The 22927-nt window shown below is 39.6% G+C and overlaps 1 protein-coding gene across 1 annotated transcript in view; it reads left to right on the top strand.

The window, feature by feature from the left end:
- RAP2A (RAP2A, member of RAS oncogene family) overlaps positions 1-21430 on the top strand; it is a 31813-nt gene extending 10383 nt beyond the window's left edge. Inside the window, exon 2 of the mRNA XM_040538455.1 lies at positions 17461-21430. Coding sequence (XP_040394389.1) covers positions 17461-17698 — 238 coding nt within the window. The 3' untranslated portion in view covers positions 17699-21430. The remainder of the gene's footprint in view (positions 1-17460) is intronic.
- Positions 21431-22927: the final 1497 nt, after the last annotated feature.

Below are 22927 nucleotides of genomic sequence, written 5' to 3'. Positions count from 1 at the left end.
TCTGAGGTGGGTGGTCCTCTTGCAGCAAACTCCTTGAACTATCTCCTTACTAGTATCCCACCTCTTCAGAAGCAGGCTCTCTCACTAATTAAAACACTCAAAAATTCTAATAGTGTGGGATTAAATGGGAACCACTGTGCAGTAATGGAGCAACAGTTGAGCTTTGCCTGAAATATTGCGGTCACCTGGGCGAGGGGAGTCTTCTGGTGATTGTTCAGTGTTTGGGATATTGATTTTGCATTTTGCAGTGACTTTTTTGTATAAACAGTATCAAGAGATCTCTGGGTTTCAGTCCCTGGCATTTTTCCTTAGGTCACTGTCCATACTACCTAGTACACCTGATCTTTTTTCTGCTGTTCCCTTGGAAATTGTGAGTTTACCTTCAAGTGTTTATATATGCCTTAATAGTGGCTCATCTTCAACAGGAGGGTTGAAGAGTTGTTGTTTTTCCTCAGCTTTGCTTGTAGCATGGTGGTTATGGCAGTCTTCTGGGAAAGGCAGGTGAGAAACTCCCCAGACTGAATGAAGTGCATGTCCAATGCATGAAACAGCATTGCCACTACTTCTTTTTTGTTCCCATGGTTTTGCATGGAAGTGATATCTGCTGTGGTTTTTATTGAGTGTTCTACCATTGTTGTGTTCCTAGATGCACAGAGGAGCGTTCAGTGAATTAGGCCTCCCGAGGGGCTGAGCTGCCTGCGTGCCTAATCTACAAAGCCCAGGAGAGCTGAGGTGTGTGACCCTGTTGCGGTTCCAGCGTACGGCTCGGCTTGGCCTGCACAGCTGTAAGCCTGCAAGCAGCTGTATCGCTTCGGCAAAAAAAAGCCTGAGATAGATGCTGCTTGTCAGGAGCTGAAGCGGGCAGGCAGCGGCTCTGTGGAGCAGTCTCTTGGACATGGCTGCCTAAATTCTTCTGGGGGCCTAGTGTGCTTACCTACCTCAGGCCTAGCTGTGTTTGCCACCAGAATGGTTTTCCTCACTTCACCTCCTGCTTTTTCAGATCTATTTCATGTTTTGAAATGTTTTGAGAAGTGGAATTCCACCACACGATTGTGTGAACACTCTTAGTATGGACAAGCGGGTAACCAGAGTCTTGATGATTGCAAGGCCCACAGCCTGGGCTTGACAATTCTTGTACCTGGAGCTGATCAGCTAGCTGATCAACTTATCACACTTCTGAACTGCATGGGACCCTTTCCTGGCTGAGGTTTCTTCTGGGTTTAAGTATTAATAAACCCAGAATGCTGTGACACAGAGACTTGCCAATGCAAAATGGGGAAGCCTTTCTCTTTGGACAGCCTAGAGTTCTTTCTCTCCTTTGAAAATTGTGTTTCTGCTATGCTCTTTGTTGTCAGTCCCTAGGATAAACTGCATTGCTTCCATGAGAATATATTTAACCATTCTGAGATGTCTTCCTTCTCTAAAAACAAGTTCTGTGCACTGGTTATATTACATTGCTGATTATTAAATTATATTTGGAGTAGAATCTACTTGTGTGGCTATCCTTGAACAAATAGTTGTCTGAGGGATGGTAGACTCCTTTGTAGGAAGAAACTGGGCGAGCAAACGATATCAAGATAGCCTGTTGAGAGTTCACAGCTTTTAAAGTCGAAATATCAAATCTGAGGAAATTTGGTAGACTAGTCTTCACAGGCATCTCCTTTCTATTTCCCCTAGCTTGGATACTGGGAGCCTCACTTAACATTAAAAGCTGTGGACTCTTAGCAGGCTGTCTGTCATCTGCTTCTCCAGTAGTTATAGGCTGGCCATGTGAGATAAGCAATAGCCTTCTCCTCTTTGATCCTCAACCACATTGCAGAAAGTGTAGGTAATTTCACTGGATCCAGATATTCCCAAATTCTATTCAAATTGTGGAGAAGCTGATCTGCCTGTTCTCAGTGGGGTGAACATCTGGTTATGTCGTGATGGGATTAGGTTTGCGGAACACTGGGCTGCTTTTAATAATAATATCATGGATTGGATCGTAATTTTTCCTACGCTATTTGAATGGATATCTAATGATCTCTGTCTGGCACTAGGTACATTATAGACTTTCCAGCTGGGTTTGTGTAGCCTCGGTTGCTTGCTAAAGTATCACTGTGCTGTTATGTAGCTGCTGCAAATCCCTGAAGAATCTGTTTACCATCTAGCAGCTTTTAGTCAAACCTCCTCTAACCCTTTTACTTCTAGCACTCTCTGTAACCAGATTTCATAGCAACCACATTCAGATGCTGAATCTGCTCATCAGATGAGTCTGTCAGCAACTGTTGGCAAGAAATGCTGTTCCTATTACCACTCCAAGTACCAGTTTTTACTTAAAGATCTGCAGCTATTGTGGAAATAGCCCTGCTGCCTCCAGGCCTTATACTTTGTGTTCTGCATTGACCTCTGATTCAGCAAACAGGAGGATTGCTGGACTTGCTCTGCACCTGTGCTGGGGTGATTTTTCAAGAACCACAGTGAGCAAATGCAGTCCTTGAACAGCCTCCTGATGGGCTGGAGCTAATGCTCTTTGCGTCTTCTTCACTTACACTGTCAGTTACATTTGTAATTCCCCAGTGTTCAGCTACAGGGCAATGGTAATGGTTTTATCTGGGACACATGAGGTGAATGAATATGTAACTAAAACTGGGGTCCTTTTTCAAGGGAAGGAGGTGACTGACACTGGGAGACGTTACAAACCCCCAGTTGTTCTCCTGAAGTGGACATGTTCACATACCTTTATCTGCTGAGCATTCTCCCACAAGAAGTTCACAATTAGCATTGTGATGGTCTGATAATGATGATGGAAATGTTCGTCCTTCTGTAACTCTTTGATTAGACAAATTCACATAATTCAGTTTTTACTTACCAAAATTTACAGTATAACTGTATTCTGAAAAGGCAAATGAGTTGTGCAGAAAGTTGAGGTCAGGATACTTGAACTTAAAAGGTTGGGATTGCTCTGGAACATAAGGAAGAGGGAGGGAGGGTGATATACAAGCCACATACTGCAGGGATTACTGATGCATCCCTAGGCCTGACATAGGCAGATTCAGCAAAAAGCTGTGGTTACAGTTTTCATCTCTGAAAAGAATTTCCACCTTGTGGACTTATCTTAGGAAAGAAAATAGGATATATATATTTTTAGTAGGCTACCCCATATTCCTTACATGGATTCTCAAGAGCTTGATCACTTAATATAATTTGCTGTTTATTGAAGGATGTTGTATATTTTTTTTCTTTATCCTGTTCCGACCCTAGCAACTGTATTTGGCTAAAGTATACCCAAAACAAAAAGTTTCATGGTTTATTTTTTAACATTGACATGAGCATAGTCAAGAAAGAGGACAAATCACCTAGAGGTGGCAAATCACTGAACTCAGGGGATGTTGAATTCTCCTGCAGATGGTTTTTATTCAAAAAAAAAAATAGTGACTACAGTCGTGGTAGCTCAGTCTTCCGGAGAGGGACAATGGAAATCTCAGTCTTGGATGAAAGCTGAAAAGGCTCACCTTGAAAGTCACTTATTATTCTAAAATTAAGCAATTGTATTGCCTTCCTAGCTGGGATAATTGGGCCGGTAATTGAAGTCTACATTCTTCTCCCAGAGATGATCAAAACACCTTCCTTTGAAAGACTTCGTCTGTCAGCAAGAAACGCGGTTAGATTAAAAGGACTGGGAACAGCCTGGGCTTCACACCCCCACGCACACCTTCATATTAATTGAAATGGCCTTTCTGCATAGGACGACTTAATGTGGAAAAAATAATTAGTGGACTATTTTCAGGAAATTCTGGTTACCAATTAGTGATTCAACAAAGAAGGTGTTATGGACACTGGGTGTGTGATTCCTTTAAATATAGACTCTTTCTTAAAAGAAACCCAACTTTTCTCGAATGGCTTCTTACCATTTTGACTGCTTCTTTTGAGTGTTCAGTATACAAACTGCCATCCTTCCTGGATGAAAATTTCATCACTAAATTACGTTCTGAACAAGTTTAGTTGAGCTAGTATAAAGCCACATTGTTTGATCCCACTTCAGATAAATGTAACCGTTTTCCTCACTAATTTAAGCAATACTAAGATTGGTGTCCACATGGGAATTCGCAACATCTTAAATGGTTGAGGTTGGCCTGGCTTCTTTTTCCTCCCTCTGAAAAAAATTCTCTCAGTCTGAACAATGTGGTCTTTTGCTGAAAAGTCTTTTTTTCCTTTCTTTTCCTTCCCCTCTCACGCAGATGCACGAGTTCTTCTCACCACAAGCTAGTGAAGCACATCCTTTTTGCCAACCAAGCTACCTCCTGTTCAATGGCAGCATCCGTCAGCCCACAAGCTGGCCATGCCAGCAGCCCTGGGCTCTGACCCTCCTGGGGAAGACACCGTGGGCTGTCTTCATAGACAATAAAACACCTGTCTATCGTTTTAGTGAAACTTGTCTGGGAAAAGGTAGCTTTTATTCTTTTATAACCTTGGCCAGACCCACATAAATTAACATTTGTACATGAGTTGAAACGTAAATAGCTCAACATCTGGGATGTTGAGTATACCCAAGTTCCTCATTCTGGCTGACGTTTTTAATACTTACACAAATATTGGATTTGAGATATACATAAGGAAGAAAATATTTACATTTTACTATTTTATGTACCTGATACCTTATATCTGGTGTCATTTTATAGACATTAATTTCTTCCTAGGAAAGTTCTGGGTGCTAGAATGGTTGAACTTTTTGTTTCAGCTCTTCCAATGTATTCAGGATGCTGATTTAGAATAAAATAGTTTGTGAGGTATTTTTCTGTAATGGGTACTTGTCTTTATGTAGAAAGAATAAGTTCCAAATAAGTTTATTTCAGAAGTTTATGCTCAACATAGAAGAGAGGTTATTAGTAAATCATACTCGCTATTCTCAGCATAGCGGTAGTATGCTGGGAGGTACTACTTTATACTTGGTGGTGAACCAAAGCACTTTTAAAAAACGAAACCCCCAAAAAACCCACAAGATTTTTGGAAGGTCTTTATTTGTATATTATTGATCTTTAGATATGGAAACAGTTTCACTTAACTGGCTGATGTGCTCTCTTTATTTGTGGAGTTAAGTAGTTGAATTGTTAAACATAGAGGCCACTTCTGAAAACTGTGGAGAAGAAACATTCCTGGTGCTCTGTTCATCCAAAGCAGTCTGACTGAACATTCAAATTATTTAAACCAAGCTTATGGTAATTAAATAAGTTTTTCTTTAAGATGAGGGCCACCAACTTTCTGTGGTCGTGGCAGAATGGTTTTCTTTCTCAAGTCAGAAGTGAGAGTTTCTGGTAGAAACTCAGCAGGAGTGAAGAGGCTTCCAGAGCACCTGTTAATGAAGCAGTTGGACCTGTAACCCAAAAGTTCTTGGGCTTCTTTTGTTGAAGACAAATTTTACATTGGTAAAAGAGGCCTTGATTATAATCAAAAGGATATGAAATCATAATACTGCTTCTAAAGTAAAAGACGAAATGATAAAAGTCAGACTTCTGTCTCTTCCCTGGGTTTGGTATTCTTGTGTTGCCACTTGCTCAGAGTTTCTGTAAAATAGCCCATCTTACAAATAATACCCAGAGTTGTAATATAATAGTACAGTTGTGAGGAAAATCTGTCTCAGCAGAGCATTTTTGCAAAATTTTCTTAGAAGCAGTGTAGGGTATTTTTATTAGCTTGAAGGACATTAAGCTGTATTATTCTTTGGTTACTAGGGTAACAAGGAAGCCTCTGCTTCATGCTAGGCTCTCAAATTCTCTTCAGGCTGTGCCACGTCACATGCACTCTCGTATCCATCTGCCTGAGCATCTACGTGGTGACTGATGGGAGAACAGAAATTTATGCCTGGTTGTTTGCTGCTTAATCCGGTTATTTTTATATTTTTTTTCTGAAGCTTTAGGTGACTTGAAGCTAAGTTCATCGCAGAAGGTCAAATTCTTTAAAAGTAAATAAGTAAAAGGCACTGTGGATATACAGTTTATAGCCACGTGCAGTGCTTGATCGTGCAGACCATGGAGATAGTGGCAATCAAATTGTCAGAGGTGAGTTTAAGCCTACCCAGGGACATAGGTGTTTGAGATCAGACTTGGTGATCGTTTGGTGATCGTCCCTTCCAACCTGGGCTGTTCTGTGCTGTCTATGAGTTTTGTGATCCAGGCCTGCAGCTGTTTCTAAAGGAGTATGTTTGGGTAGAGGTAAAAATCAGCAGCCCTGATTTACTGGAGTAAGAAGGCTCCTAGCTTGATGTCGAGAAGAAGCTGTGTGGTTCTCGTTGGACTGAACAACGTGATGGTTCCTAAATTCTAATCCTTCAGAAGCAGGTGATGCTACTAAGAGGGTTTTGAATTAATTGTTAGGCCTGTTCTCAAAGACTGTAAAAGTGTAATTTTAATGAGCTAGGGAAAATCCTATTAGAATAGTTATTTAAATAAGTTTTATAGTTGGATTCTGATCAGTGATTATGAGTTGGTTAAAGGAATATAAGAGCGTTTTCACTTTGAAGAGTGAATTAAGGCCTTACGGGACTGTGGTCTTTTGACCCTTTTAAAGGGCTTACATATTTGAATATGCTAGCCAAAGTTTTTACTTTGTGTATTCACTAATAAGTTCCGCTTTCTATAGATTTAACATGGATAAAGAGGTTGAAGTCACCATTAACTTATGCAGGGAGCTCTAGTTAATTTTGGAAAATCTTGTTAAGTCACTTTGCCTTCACAATGATAAGATATATGCCTACCTTGAGTTATGTAGGTATGGTTGTCAATTCCTCTACATAAACTAGTAGTTATACATATTTGTATAGCTTTGGCATCTGTTTCTCAGCCCGTTCTCTGTTGAGGCCAGCTTTATGCAACTCAGTTGTCTGCTTGTCTCATCTTCCTTCATTACCAGCCAGTAAATTTTTAATTCTGCAGCTAAGTCCAAATAAATTCAATACTGGGACAAGTTCCCAACAAGGCTGTGGAAGGTCTATCGTTGGAGGTTTTCAGGTGCATGAGCTGGTCGAGGTCTCCTAGCTGACCTTCCTCTGGTCACGGAGTTGGATCAGAGACCTCCCTCCCCAGTGATGCTGGGGTTCTAAGACTGGAGAGAATTAGAGATCTAAGTAATGATTTAAGTTCTTGCTGAGTTGTAGGTGGGAAAGAGATCATGTTGGTGCTCAGGTTGTGGGGAAAAAAATGTGGCATGTGCTCAAGCTTAATTATGGACTGGAGAGTGGTTGATGGAAGGAGTATTAGGCAGAAGGAAAAACTGGAGCTTTAGATACAGCATCGACCAAATCTGTAGGAAAGTAGGCCTACCATTGTTCACATACATTTCTTGCTAGATTCTGTGCCTTACAAAAGGGCTAGATGTTGCTTCAGCTTTTCCAGGTGGAATACTAACAAAATTTTGATCTCGGATTTTTCTTTAACCCAGCTACAGGCATACCCTTTGCTATATTTGAATTGGCACAAATCTATGTGGCAACTTTCCTTCCCCCTCATTGGCAGTGCTTCCTTGCGCAGTAAGTTTAGAGTACCTTTTATAATATTACAGTAATCCATCTGAAAGTTTGCATTTCAAAAGGTATGGTTCTGAGAGAAGCTTCTTGTGACAAAGCATGTATTGGTAGATAAATGGTAGCACCCGCTAGGGTCACTTACGTTTTATGAACACAGCGATCTCATAAATTAGAAGTGTGAAAAAATTAGGCTTTGTAGATTTGCTGTATGATGTTCAAGAGGCCTATATGCATTTTTTTATTGCCTTTGCAAAGGGTTGTATTCAGTCCCACATTGTCAGAGTAGGCAGGCTTCTTGACCTTGTGCAAGTTTTGTATGGAGACGTGAGGAGGACAAATCCTTGAGTGTCAATGTTTTAAGATACCGTGAGCTCTGCTGTTTGCTCCAGCCTGCACAGCTGAAGTGAGGTAGCAACTCTGGCTTTTCTCTCTGGTGTTTGTTCTTTGCTCCTGCTCTGAGGCACACCTAATCTAAAGGCTGTACTGTCTTTGCTGGCAAGCTTGACGTTGGCGCTGAATCTGTCTTAATGTACACGTTCTGAATGCTTGTAAAGAAAAACTGAAGGTTTGTGCCGTTACGTAGCAGGTTGCTGAGAACAGCTGGGGTGCAGGATATTCTTCTCTTGGAGAATGAGCCAAAGGGCTAGCAAATCCTTCAGGATGCTCAGGTGACCAAGGATGAAAGGCCTCAACGGTGGTTACGTGCCTTAGGCATTCTGAGGTGAAGGCTGATGGCAGTTTTTCCAGGTGGAGAATAGAGATACAGAATTTAAAGGACTTGTGAGAAATCTCTCAGGAAGTCTTCAGCAGGGTATGGTATTGAACCCAGGTTGTGTGTTGGCGCTCCTCTCACTTAATGTGTTTTATCCTCTGACACTTTGCAGAAAATTTAATTCTAAGTGGTTATGTCTGGAAGACTTTAAAATAGAAATCAAATATTGATGGTAGTCTCTAGGATTTTCTGTTCTTTTTAACTGTAGTATCTTCTGTGTGTTGTACATTTGGTATGTACCAAAACCCTTGACACATCCAGTCATGCCCATTGCGATAAACGTTACTATATTACCGTGGCATATGGCTTAAAAATATTTAAGGTCAGAAAACTAATACAGTCATTAAGAGTAACTTTCAATTATGGATACAAAGTACAAATACTTCAACGTGCAGCCTAATTTTCAAGATGTTGAGCCATTGCTACAGGTAGTAGCAGCATTTATTTATTTATTTTAACCTAGGTGGTTAGATTTAGAGTATCTGCAATTTTTGAGCAAGAGCTTTGTACTTAAGCAACCCTACTGTGCCTTATCTGTTCATAGGCTTTGTGATAACTAGACTTCTTTCAACACAAACTGAGTATGAGGCAGAAACTAAGTGAAAGTGATGCACCTGTGAGAATCTCAGGTTTGTAGGACATTCTGATTTTTCCTGCTGCTTTGGAAGTATCATATTAGAAACAAGAGAACTAGTTATGAAGAAAAAGGTCAGGTAAAAAACACTTGCCTTGCCTTTTATGCTTGTGGTTATTGCTGCTATCAGATGAGACTTTTGAGTGGTATAGAGAGGGAATGCAAGGATTGAAATACTGTATGCATGTGTTCACAGCAAGCCTGCTGCTAAGCAGGTAGATGTTATATATCACTTAGAGTCTTTTCAGTGCTGATAATTGATTTCAGCATTAGATATGAATTGGAATGATAGATACCTTAGGAAAAGGTATGCTCTTTAAGGTGAAGGCTTACCTTTTGTTTGCAAAGGCTATCGAGTGCCTGAAAGGGTAAGACCTGGTGTTACTTGGGTCATAGGCTCCCTGTTGTCATCCCCAGTGCAAAAAGGGCTGATTGTCTGCCTCTTCCCATGCCAGAGCCTTTCTTTGAGGGGAACTGGTAATGCCATTGGATGCAGTTTAAGCATGCATGGGCTTCTGTGAACTTGCTGAGAAGAAGGTCTCCCAAGGAACTTGATGATCAGTAATTTTTTTTTAGGGACTGGTTTGGTACTTTAAAGTGAATGATAATCTTTTCTCACATGGGGCATGTTGGCAGACCATTGAATTTTCAGGTGTTTTTGCTGTTCTGCTGTGTAAGCAGGTGATGCAGCTGCCGGCAGAGGCTTTATCTGCAGTGACCTGTAGAAACAGGCTGACCATCTGGAAGGAGCTTGTCATTGTTCTGTTCCCACATGAGATCTTAGGTGTGGAAAATCTTTTGTAAATAAGAATTTTTCTCTGACGTGACTGGAAATAGCCTGGAAAATTCTTCAGTGTCCTTCATACATAGATGACACACATCATGTGTTGTAGCTAAGGAATGTAGGTTTATTTGGTGGTGTTTGAGTACATGTAAAGGATATCATCATCCACCATTTGTGTCCCTAGCAAGTTCTCAGCTGTAAGCTACCAAGAAATAACATGTTAAATTAAAAAGCGCTTGTAGGAACAGTTGGGAAGCAAATATATTTGTGTGTGTGTGAATACATATGTGAATTTGTGTGTATGTATGTGTATACGTGTGTGTGCATGTAGACATGTATGTGTATGTATATAGGGCTTCATTACGTTGGGTTTTGTTGTTGTTTCTTGGGCTTTTGGTTGGAAGACAACTATTTCCTCTAATACTACCTAGGCACAGTACCAAAGGTGAGCCTGTCGGACAATTTCAGTGAAACTAGGATTGGCTGAGACTTCAGTTAGACCTTGAAACCAAACTGGAAAGTGTAAGTGGACTATAACAACCAGTGAACTGAATTGGCCTTTAAAGTATTTAATTTAAGTTGAGGTGATTATTTCCAGCAGGTTTCATGTACAAGAGCAAGGATGGTTTCTGAAGTCTTCTCAAGAGCAATGTGGTGTGGTGGTTATTTATTATACTAATATTATTCTTCAAGTCATTGTACAATTATTATTTAATTTGATGCCCTATGAGTAAGTACAATTAACCGGACTGTATACAGTTATCCTCAAGTCTACCCATCTGAAGAGTTCGTTTCCCGAAGGCTATATAGGGAGTACATGTCAAAGCCTAGAATGAAATGTTAGATCCCTAGTCCCGCAATTAGGCCATACGCTGTTCTGTATAGCAAAATAATTCATGACTCAGGCACCTAATTGCAGTGGGACTTCCAATAAGCTCTTTAACATCTACTCATTTATAAAAAATGATTTTAAGACTTTTTTTTTTTAGTTGGGAGTTGTTGCTTAACTAATTAAATCCTTACACAATATAGCTTACCAAACTGAATATTAAATGCAATTAATCGGCAAACTGGAATGACTCGTTTGTATCATGGTGGTGTGGGTTTTACAGCTGTTAGGTATGGATTTACCCGAGAAGCTGCAATAATTTTCATGTTGCACAGAGCAAAATGTGGAAAGTTCAAACTTTGCAAAAACCTACTTATTTTTAGATTTATATATATATATAAAATTCTCTTGACACATTTGATCTATGTATACAGGTACAGGCACATCTTCATTCGTGTGTATTTGTAGAATTCCACAGGGAAAAGATAGAGCTCTACAGACAGGGCATGTGCTGTTGATTTAACCCATAATGTTAATTTATTTTTTTAAAACTACCAAAATGTAAGGAATTGGGGTGTGGAAAAAGTGAAACGTCCTTTCTACCTAAATTTCTTAAGATAAGGTAGTAATGTTTTAGAAGTGTGTATATATATACACATAATACAAATGTAGAATAGGTATCTCTTTTTCTCCCGTTGCTTTGGTTCAAGAATTGGAAGCTTTAAGTACTTATTTCAGCTTGCATGTTTGCACTTGATGATTCCATAGCTTTGCTTCCTCTCGTCCTCATGTCTGAGAGGCTCAGCACCAGACTGGAGAACAGTCTGTCTCTTTTCTTATTCTCTGCAGCTGAAGTGATTTGTAACTATTGAGGATTTTATATTAAATATCCAAGAAACTGTGTGAAAGGGCTAGAAACAGTCTTGATAGTTAAACTCAGAATAAATTCTTTCCCTAGTTGAGGAAACTTCAAGTTAAGACAGACTTTACTGCAGGCAATCAAAGTTTGTACGTGCATTACAAAATAATGTTTAGTAATAGATGCATATGAATTTGTAAACAATCTAATGGATTTAACTGCTATTTTTGGTACTTTATTTCATATTTCCCAGAACTATTTTACTGTGTCTTTTGGCAAGATTGTTATCATAATTTTTTTGTAAGTCTAAAGTGAAGAATGCTTATTTTCCTGACCTTCTGATAATATTTGTATCATCATTTTCCCTAGTATCTTTACCACTTTACAGGCTTTCCTTTTTGAAATACTATGAAAAGTGCCAGAAACACCCTCAGAAAAGGAGGACGGAATAAAATGTGGTGCAAAAGAAGAAGATAAAGGTGGTTTCAAACCTAAGACTCCTTTGATGATTAGGAAAAGTTATCATGGATAGATATCTTCACATTTCAGCAGTCACAGTATTTGACACGTAAAGCTAGAAATCCATACATCTTTCCATAAACTTCAACAGGAATTAATGTAGTCATAAAAATAGTCTTTAAGAACATATCTTTTTTTCTCTTAATTTGTTTTTATTATACAGAAAGCTTCTGCATTTTGGTTCAACGTGTTCAGCTCTCGTATGGAGCTCAGGCAAAAATCCTAGAAAAGATGCAGCATTTCCTGAACGTTAATTAAAAAGCAGGAACCCCTTTGCACTTTTTGTCTTCTCCTGTTCTGTTCCAGTGCACTACTTATTTATTTGCCTGTTCTAGGGATACTGGACAATCTCTAGTACAGTTTAAGGGAGTCAGATCTGTTTATCAGTGTCGTGGTGTATATTTTTAAATTCTTAATTTTTTGTTCTTCATTTTATTTATTCTTCTTCATTTTATTCTATTTTCGCTTCATGTCATCTTTTTCATCTTTCTCCAGTGACAGCTTCAACCAGAAATCTGAAAAGTACCTTGTAAATGTAAAAGAAATTCAGATGTGATGTTTGTACTGCCCATGTTTTTCTCTCTGAATAAGACTGGAGGTTAGAAAAAATGTGAGGTAGAGATCTATGCAGGTCATTTACATACCATTCATCTAGAGACTTTCTAAATGTTTAACAAGTTAATTAAGCTGTTACTCAAAGTATACATATTAATCTAAACAGAAATGCGGGTGGACGTGCCATGTGAGGTAAGATAAAATGTAGAAACTGTTTATCACTATGTCATGTAAGGCTGTGTGGTCAGCGGTGCATAGCTGAGCTGCATTAAACATTTAAAGTCTATGTATTTACTGATTTTGTGTGGCTATGGTGTCCATCCTCAGGAAAACTGGGGGGATTTACTATGGCCTGCTGGTCCCAGAAGCTTGTACAGATCGATATCAGGGTAGTCTTTTGGCATTGGATAAAGTTATCTGAGACTGGTAAGTACATATTGGTTATCTTTTAAGGAGCAAGGACTGAATCTTGCTAGAGTGACATTCTAGATGTGATGGTATTTGACTCTGCACCGGTGTCCTTCACGGGGCTGTAAATGATCTCAGTCGGGTTTATATCTTCAGGAGCTGCCACTGCTCTGTACCCATCAGATTGGAGCCTAAGACAGTGAGATCATTTCAGCAGGGTGAAGTACCTTGTTCTTTAAACACGTTCTGCAAACACATGTAATTGGTCTTGCAAAAATTTCTTCCTGAGGTCTTGAAAAGTCAGGTCTTCCCGTGCTACACTGGAGTATATTTCTTTCAAGCTCTGATGTTTGCCCTAGAATACATACTTCACCGCACTGATACAGAGGAAACTGGCAGCAGTTCATATTTTCAGGTGGCCCTCATCCTTTTCATTAGGAAAGATCAGTGCTGCTCAGAGCTTTTCAGCAGTGCTGAGAAAATTGGATTTTTCTGCTCCGGGAACGAGGGGCAGGAACGTGCCGTTTCTCCACCACGACGGGGACAGGCAGGGGGGAGCAGGCCATGCCGAAATGCAAGACCTCTGCACAGCTCCCGTGGTGGATAGCTGCCCTCTCACACATCCTGGGATGGCAGCAACAGCAATTTGGTGGTGGTGTTTTTTTGTGTGTTTTTTTTTTTTTCATGGGCTCAGGTATAGGTAATAGGTTTTAGCCTCTTTTGCTCTGCTGATACACAATTTGATAGGTATATGCTGAGGCAGAATTTGCTGAAAGCTGAGACAGAATTTGATGGAATATAGAGCGTGCTGTCTGTTTTAGGAGTGTGTTTGTCAGTGGGTTAGATCCAGCTTGAAGCTTTTGGAAGGATTTGTGAAATCCTAGGTTTGATTTTTTTGTGGTTATATGGGAATGTTCTGCATTGCTGCTCGGGTGCCAGTTAACCTAATAGCAGCTCTTTATTTTATTTTTTTCCTTTCATAAAGAAGGTGCTTCCTATCGGGTCACTGAAATCCACAGGGTGAAAAGCCTGTGGGGAAATAGATGTTCTTCTTCCCTTCAAATTTCATTAAAATCCCATAGTTCTGCCGCATCTGACAAATCGCCCTTTCTCATGGCAGGCCCGTGCTGTTGCCCACCACCTCAGTAGCGTGCCGAAACCCGGGGCAGGCCGAAGCTGTGTGAGTGAGACCTCTGAGAACAGGTAGAAGTAGCCTCCTGTGGGATCAGCTGCCACTGCAAGGAGGGAGTGGAAGCAGGGAGCTCCTCCATGCTCAGCAGAAACAGATCTGCCTGGGTGCTGAGTGAGGCAGGAAATTCTGGCAGCTCCAGGAGACGAAAGTGGAGAGCCATCTTGAACCTCAGATCTCGCAGAGCCATTTAGTCAAGAGCCAGCTTCAGGACTTCTAGGTTTTCTGTGATGTGTTACCAGAACCCAAAAGCTGGGAAGTACGCTGCAAAGACCCTTAGGAGGGCCTTTGAAGATAGCAGGGGCTGACATGGAGCCACGTAGCTTCTGCAGAGGCCTGCTAGGTCAGGTGTGGCACAGCCCAACTCACAGTCGGTCCATCGTCATCTTGATGTTCAGACAATATAAGGCACAGACATCTCTGTGATACTGAATAATACTGAACTGGAGCTAATAAGCCCATACTGCAGCCAGTCTTCTGCTTGGTGTCCACGGACTGTTTTCCGATTATTTGTGATATTCCAGTTTGCATTATTCTAGATGATGGATAACAACTTTTGTATGTAGAAAGACAGACTAAAACTTTTTTCATACAGAATATATGTATACATTGTGTATATATATGTACAAAACCAGACTATAATCAGAATTAATACATTCAATGTATCTTTTAAAATATATGTAATACAGATGCATATATGTATATGTAGATGTATATGTACATCTACATGTATATATATGTATATATGTAATACAGATGTGTGTTTTGCAAGAGCAACCTTATTTTTGCCCTTTGAGGAAGTATTTGAGTAAAACAACATGAGGGTTTTGCAGAAACATTTTTTTTGTACAATTCAGTGTTATAAAGTCACTGGATGAATCCAGATTATGAGGTAAATAAGGCTGTTGACTGTAGGATTCTCGTCTCATTTTACATGGTGAAGGTAGGTAGTGAATAGGGCAAACATAAGCCCTAAAGGCAGGAAAAAGCAATACAGAAAGGTGATTCAGTCTGTTCCATGTAATAGTTCTTAGTCCTGTGCAGATAAATACAGTTAAACTTTTTCTATCTATCTCTTCAGCTCATCAGTTCCTCTTTTTGTCCTCTAGTATGAAGCTTCAGTATTTCTGTCCCTCTATTTCCCAGATGCTAAGCACTCACAGAACACAGATCCTCGGATATTTAGTTGCCCAGCTTTTCTAGGGTTCTCAAACCATTCTAAGCACTAAAATGTTTTATTTGAACTATCTGTAAATCTGCAACAAGTGTGTGGGCTTTTTTTCCCTCTGTGTTTCTCAACAAATTGAAGTGATCTTACAGAACAAGAAGAGAGGTGATCCTGTGTTTTAATTCTGGCTCAGCTACTTCTTTGCTGAATGCTTCTCAAGCAACTACTCTGAATTTCTCAGGTTTTCCCACTTGTAAAATTGAGAAGAAAGAGAATATCTATAGAAGCTGGAAGAAAAAGGTTCGCATTTGGGGCTCTCAGATATTCAAGACATAGTGACGATGCAGCTGTTTCTACTTCCATTAAAGGTTTTTAATGCTGTACAGCAAATAAAATAAGACATATGCACGTTGATAGTAAAGATTAAAAAAAAAAACACTGAATTGCTGTATTATCTGTTCAACACCATCCATCTTATGTAATTAAAGACTATGCCATCATGTGCTGAAACGCAGGAGGACAGATTTCAAGATGCTTGTGTGTATTTTGGTATTTAATTAATGGCAGCTTAGCTCTTGTAAGAGTTCCAAAGGTATCATTGTGCTAAATACTGTGCATCTAGAGAGTAAGAAATGGATTGCGGCTGCTCAGGTCATAAACGAGGATAGGATAAATGGTGAAAAAGTGAGGGGAATCCTCTACAATTATTGACCACAGCCTTAGACTCTGGATTAAGTGATGTTCTCAGAGTTAGCGAAGAGACATTACAAAGCTTAGAATTTCACGTGCACCTTATGACATAGTTGGACCAATTTTAGATACTGGGGTGCTGTGAGAAGTTCCTGTACTTCTCTCCTTTGACTCTGAGATCAAGTTGACAGGAACATATAGATTCCCTGTTTCTGTGCAGAGTCTTGACAGCCCAATTTCATCACCATTGCTGGGTCACACCAAGTTGTGGAGGCACATGCACCAACTCCGCTCTGCTGCCCTGCCTGGGAGGCAGAAAGAAGGGAGGGATAAGTTGTTATAGGTGGCTTTAGGACACTAACATCTTAAACTGCTGCACATGTTAGCAATGAATGTCGTGCTCAAATCATTTGACTCGAAACAGCTAATGCAAAGTAGAAAATCAGGTTTAAATTAGGAGGGAACCCACCATCTTGTTTCTCCTGGATCTTAGTTTAGTTTAAGTGTTAAAAACCATAATCGGTTTTTCTCTTAGTCCTCATTGCTTTTATGAGAAAACCAGTGTAAAAGCATTTGGGAAACAGGCCCAGTGTTTTCTTCTCTGTTATGTCAAATATGTAAATTTAAAACCTGACTAAACACTTGCTTAGATCCATGTTTAAAGAAGGGTTTTATGCATGGGAGGATGGGGGGGGGGGGGGGGGGGGGGGGGGGGGGGAGAACAAGACAGGCATTTTAATTAAAATAATAATAATAATAATAAAAATGGCAAGGATCCCCTCACAAAGAGGTTCAAAATAATAAAACCCTGCAGAGCCTATATGATCTGTTGTGTTGTCCAAGTTGGTGATGAAGCAGAACTGTGATAGTATTGCCTGGTACTTAATTTTCTTTTCAGCTTTTGTAACTCATATAATGATGTGAATGCTGCAGGGAAAAGCTATATCTTCTGTGTTAGTTAATGCATGTTTTTATATAATACTTCTGTGTGTAGACAGAACTTGTAGTGGGCTGCCTGGAATTTCAAATGAATTTACTGGCACTTTGGTGCTCTCCCATTTATTGTTCACCCGAGAGTTCTGTGTATATTAACTGAAGGTAGATGTTAAAGTTACCTTTGAAAGGGGGAGTGATGCATCTTCCTTATCATAAGCAAGAAATACAATGTGAAACCTGTTCAGGGAGAAGGAAGATGTAATGTTGGAGAGAGGGTAGTACCACAGTCCTGTTCTTGCGCCCTAACTGAGATTAACAACATAGAAAAGGCAATAATAGGCAGGTTTCCTGGTGACAAAGAACATTCAGAGGAGGAAGTATTCCCTTGAATTTTAAGAAAAAAGTTTGGGGGGGAAAGAGATGTGCAACAAATGGCTAGGATGCAAAACATGTGAAGCATTTTTTTTTCCAATGTAGAACGTTCATATTGTCCAAACATCTTTCTTGTTTGGTCTGTACTGGTTGTAAATAGATGTTTACATTTTTGAGTGTCGTTTCGTTTGAAATATAATGATTGCTGCTTTCTTTTTGTTTGGTTGTGTTTTTTTAACTGCAGGTATGAGAAAGTGCCAGTAATTCTGGTTGGTAATAAAGTGGACCTGGAAAGCGAGAGAGAAGTGTCATCGAATGAAGGCAGAGCCTTAGCCGAAGAATGGGGCTGCCCTTTCATGGAGACCTCTGCTAAAAGTAAAACAATGGTGGATGAGCTCTTTGCGGAAATTGTTAGACAAATGAACTATGCAGCACAGCCAGACAAAGATGATCCATGCTGTTCTGCGTGTAATATACAATAGCATTAAAAATGACCTAACCTGGACTTAATTTGCAGAAATTTTGTAAGGTGGTAAAACTGTCTACTTCACTTCCTGGTTTGTGGGTCACTTGAAATACATCTGTAGTGAAGTAGCATCATTAACTCAGAGCTGAGCATTGAAAGTCAATCACTGACTCTGGATATATAATTGGGTTAAATGACCACATCTCACCCGTTTTTCCCTTTGAGCACCTGCAATTTTATGGCCTAGCCAGTTGATCTACAGGGTCATTCCAGTTGAGCGTACACGTGTTGTCACGTCACACGGCAACAACAGCAACCGTTTCCGAAGAAGTTAGAAACCCTTTGGAAATGGGAAACAGAAGCAGTGGAGAAAATTATCACTGAAGACCATTCACATCTAGCATAAGCGCAAAAGGAGAGCCAAGTCTTTCAAATTGCTGTGCTTCAGATGTGCGCTATCGCTTGTGGCCAAGTTTGTTCAGTCAAATGTGTTGATTTCACCTGAACTTCTGACAGTGTTAGAGGAAGAGGTTACCAGAGACCTGTATAAGTTTGGATTTTTTTCAAAAGTGATGCTATTATTTCAACACTTTATCCCACATCTTGAAATAGAAGACATTGCCATCGGTGTGCGAAACGAGAGGCAAGATCCGAAAAGAAGTGGCAGGTGAAGAAACAGTACGGCGTTGGAATGTTTTAAATCTTTTGTTTTGCTGCTCAAAAATGGAGGATCGCTTCAGGTTTTGGTCTGCAAAAAGCCAAACAAACCCTCTGTTTACAAAGCAGGAAGCATCTTTATTTATCACTTTACTGAACCAGGAGGAAGCAACTGTGATGAAAAAATTGCTGAGCCTTACTAACAAGGAACACTTTAATAGTTTAACTAGTACCATCTTGTAAGGAAAATTAAGCCATGTTGCATCCATATGTTCCCTTCTGCAGAAACCTCATGGGACAGTATGAACATCCTGCATTTTTAAGTTTGTTGAAGACAACAGTTTTTCTTGCCTTGAAGGGCTATGTTCTCTGGTGTGATCCCTAACTAACCTTTGAAAATCATGTTTGCTATTTCGTAGCTTTAATATTGAAAACGCAAATTGGATAACCACGTGAAATCATTTAGTTCAGAGGTGAAATAGTTACAGTTATAATTCCTTAGGTGAGCGTGGAAATGGCTCTTTAATTGCCTGACACACTATTCAAAGGTTTCCCCAATTATTGGAGTGTTAAATGGTGGGAGCAAATGTTTTATTTTGAAAGGATGCTCGAGCTCTGGCTTGCTAGTTTCATAGCAGTGAAGTATTTATCATTTGCATGACTAATGGCACAGAAATACCTATTCTGAAGTCTTACAATCAAAGTATAGAAAAGTTTTCAATCACAATGTTTAGATTTTAAATGCTGGAGAGATTGTCTTGAGCTGGATCTTTTATAGGTAAAATTGGCCATAAAAATACAGTCACTGAGCCTGTGGTCTAAATAACACCATGCATTCATTAGTTTTTCAATCTTGTGCAGTAACAGTGTAGTTCCTTGTGTTTCAATGAGTGAAAACAGGGGTGCTGGGGTGTGCGTGTGTGTTGAGTGTGTACGTGTGTGTGTATATGGCCCTTAGAAATGCTGTAATTGGAGTTAGGTTCGAGAGTTTTGTCTCCATCTGCAGAACTGCCTAAAATGCTCTCATCTTCTACAAAGGAAACTGAAGTGCAACACGCTTTGCAGATTTGCATACGTATTCTTAACGTTTTAAATTGTAGTTCGGTGGATGGTAAACAAAGGAAATCATGTTAACGGAAGAGAACTGGCCATCTCTGCCCTTACTCTTTCAAAACCTTTCCACAGCCAACGTCTGGAAGGGCATTAGATGTCACAAAAAATGACGCCTTACTCGAAAGTTAATGTAGCCCTTTTTCCCCGTCTACCTTACGGAGCTTTTGTTACCGCGCTTTGCTCTTTCTCTTAGAGAGGTATTCACACCATTTATTTCTGGCATCTGAATGCCCGTCCTGGGTGCTCCGAATCGCCCTCCTAGAGGCACCTACCTCTTTCCATTGACTATATAGCAAACGTAGGCTTTTAGTTTGGGTCCACAGCTTCTATGCCTAAACTAGATGGTATGAATGTTCTCTTCCCCCCCGCCCGTTGTGTCAGCCACCATGCTTAAGCAAGATCAATTCAACAGCTGGAGTCTTGCTTGGTGACAGTTTTTAAGATATCTAGACTGGGAAATTATGGAAACATTGAGCAGCACAAATTGCCAAATAGCTTGTCAGTGTGAGATCCGCTGTATAAGCACTCAAAAAAATTAAAAATACTTAATTGGAAGTGCACGTTATGCAACAGTATTTGCAGAGGTATTAACAATCTTACCTTGGAAATTGTTAATTGACCACAAAATGGCATAAAGTACGGTATGAACAGCCTAATGTGGAGTTCATATTGTAAAACAGATTTAATATAGGAAAAATTGCACAGTACAATTCCTTACAGAAAATATTAGTGAAAATATTTCCCAGTCACTTTTACGTCTTCAAAAACTTAGGCTGTGTTTGCTACCATATAAATACTGCGGGGGGGAAAAGCGTAAGTGTTGTTTTTCGTATAATTCCGAGGAAGTAGTTATGCACTATTTGTATTTCCACTAACGTGAAGATAGTGGAGCTTGAATCAATGACAGTTGCACTTGACAGATTTTTCCCAAAATCTAGGGGTAGCAGAAACGCAGTAGAGTGAGCCACACGGCGGTTTTGTGGCCACCCCGTGGGAGTCATTGGTCGTTGTTTAATTTGTACCCTGATCGGATTACCAATTATAGTATTGGAAAGTTTCTTATAACATGCCTTAAAATGTTATGATTTGTTCCAAAGACCCGCTTTTTCCTTTGGCTGTTCTTGTAGAGCTTTGTCCTTTTCTACAAAGACAGCATTTCTCCTGTTCTTTTGTGTTTTTGTTGTTTTGTTTGTTTTTTTATATATATATATATATAATGTTGCAACTTTTATTCTTTTAAGCGATGATAGTGATAGCAACTGTTTCCTCTTTCCCTTAAAAATGCACACAAGAACTGGTCCAAGCAAACAAACGGGAGTCAGATCTCAAGTATTACACGTAGTTGCTTTTGTTGTTGTTGTTGTTTTTCGCCCCCCCTTCAAAGCATCAAAACAATTTGGTGACTTCTGTTCTGGTTCTAGCCTCTCCCTAACCCTAGTGCTACAGTTGCCATTACTTTTCTGTGGGAAAACTACTGGTATTTGCTTTCCTGTATAGAATGTTGCCTAAAGATGTCAGCCATTTGGTTGGGGGGGGTTGTGCATGTTTGTTTTTTTATTTTTATTTTATTTTTATTTTTTTGCCAGTGTACTGTCAAAGCACTGGCTAGGCTTTAATTGTGAAACTCCGCGACAAAAGCAAATGTTTGACAACTGCAGGAGGCTTTATCTGCATTGTTGTGCATCTGTTAATTCTTGATCAGGGTTTGAAGAAAGACTGAAGTGGGTGCTGGAACCAGGCTTAACGCTGTTGATTTGGAGTTTCCCAGAGGTGAATTAATGTATTTCACAGATAATTGTTGAGCTCTAATACAACTGGCAACTTAAAATGGGGCAACAGTTTGTTTTGTAACAATGTCAGTTGTTTAAACCTTGATGTTTCAAATAAAACAAGAATTGTACATAGAACTCAATGCAAACTCAGCAGTTGTATTTGGAGTTAAATTATTTTAACAAATAAATTTATTTAATGAAACCTCCCTTGGATTTTCCGTATTGTCCGTTTTGGTCTGGTCATAAAGTTCATCCAAAGCTAATAACAAGAGCTGCCCAGTAATTTCAAACATGCTGTCAATTACTCGGGGATTCAGCGAAGCATTTTTTGCCAAAATGCTCTTCTAGTACAAATTAAGAAGCAATAAGAAAAAATATATTTTCATTTTAACAGATGGATGCATGTTGTGATTTAAGTTAATGCTTGATAAAGAACCAAAGCAAAGGTGTGGGGTTTTCTTGTTTGTTTTCTTAGAGGAACATACACTCACAACAATCAGTAAGACTTGGTATTTGGTAAGACACATATCTTGTTATGGAGAAGCATGATAGTTCCTGTAAAATAGATTAAAACAATGCATGAACTTGGTCTATATATGATACAATTAATATCCAGTGGTACTTTTATAACATTGAGGATTCCAAAGGTTCAAAAAAGAAAGAAGAAGGGGATTGTTCACTGTATCAGCTGTTCAATTGATGAGTGTTTTTGCAGGCTTTCATTGCAGTACAAAAGGAGTCAGTGTTAGAAAGAACTTCAAACACAATTAGCGTTGCAGAGATAAATGAACAGTTGAGCTAACGCTAACAGGATTATTCTAGCTAATTGGCATTGATCAGCAGTTACATTTTGGTCATGCCAGTATCACTAAAATACACTGTTTTCAGTAATGATGGGTGCTTGATGCTCTCTTGCTTTCATGTCGTGCATGCCATAAGGAACATGAAGCCTGAGGCTGGCACATCTGGTTCCATGGATAGTATAGAGGGCTGACACACACTGTTATTTTTGTGCTTCTGATATGCCCATTCATTCTGTAAAACAGTTCCAGGGGAGCTTTCGTGGACGGGTTCTTGCCATACTGTTCATTTATTAATATCCTTTTTTTTAATTTGCCCAAGAAAATACCTGTACAGAGACAACATGAACTCATTGGGCTCTTCTAAAGAGTTCAAAAAAAAGTTGATGAAATGTGCTCTTTACAAACACTGAACAACTAGAAATCTTTGAATGTTTTGCTCTTATGCCTTCCCTGAGTCCTCTTTATTTATTTATTTTTTTTACTTTTAGCTAGTGCAGGAAGCTAGCTGCCTCTGCGAAAGGTTTGTAAAATGTTTTGATTGGAAATAAATGTCTTATCTATCCTGCACAGGTATCAGTCTTACTGGATCTAGCTGCAATACTTTCTACCTTCTCACACTGCAGATAGAAAGTACTGCATGAGTTTAACGTACTGCTAAGATTTTTTATTTTTATTTTTCCCTTCTTTGCCTCAGCTCCCGTGTTATGTTCATCATGCGGTCTCTTAACATTTTTAAACGGCACTTTTGCTTGAAAAATGACCGTAAAAGCCCTGTCTCGCTGGCTGGACTACCTAGAGCTGTTCAGAGCTGTTGCTGTGCAAGCTTTGCTAGACTTTGTGCCTATTTGCCTAGCGAAACCAACACAGCGTGGAAGCAGGAACTGGCGTTCTTCTAGCTCT

Source organism: Cygnus olor, chromosome 1 (genome assembly GCF_009769625.2).
Source record: "Cygnus olor isolate bCygOlo1 chromosome 1, bCygOlo1.pri.v2, whole genome shotgun sequence".
NCBI lineage: Eukaryota > Metazoa > Chordata > Aves > Anseriformes > Anatidae > Cygnus > Cygnus olor.
This window is presented reverse-complemented; position numbering and strand designations above follow the sequence as displayed.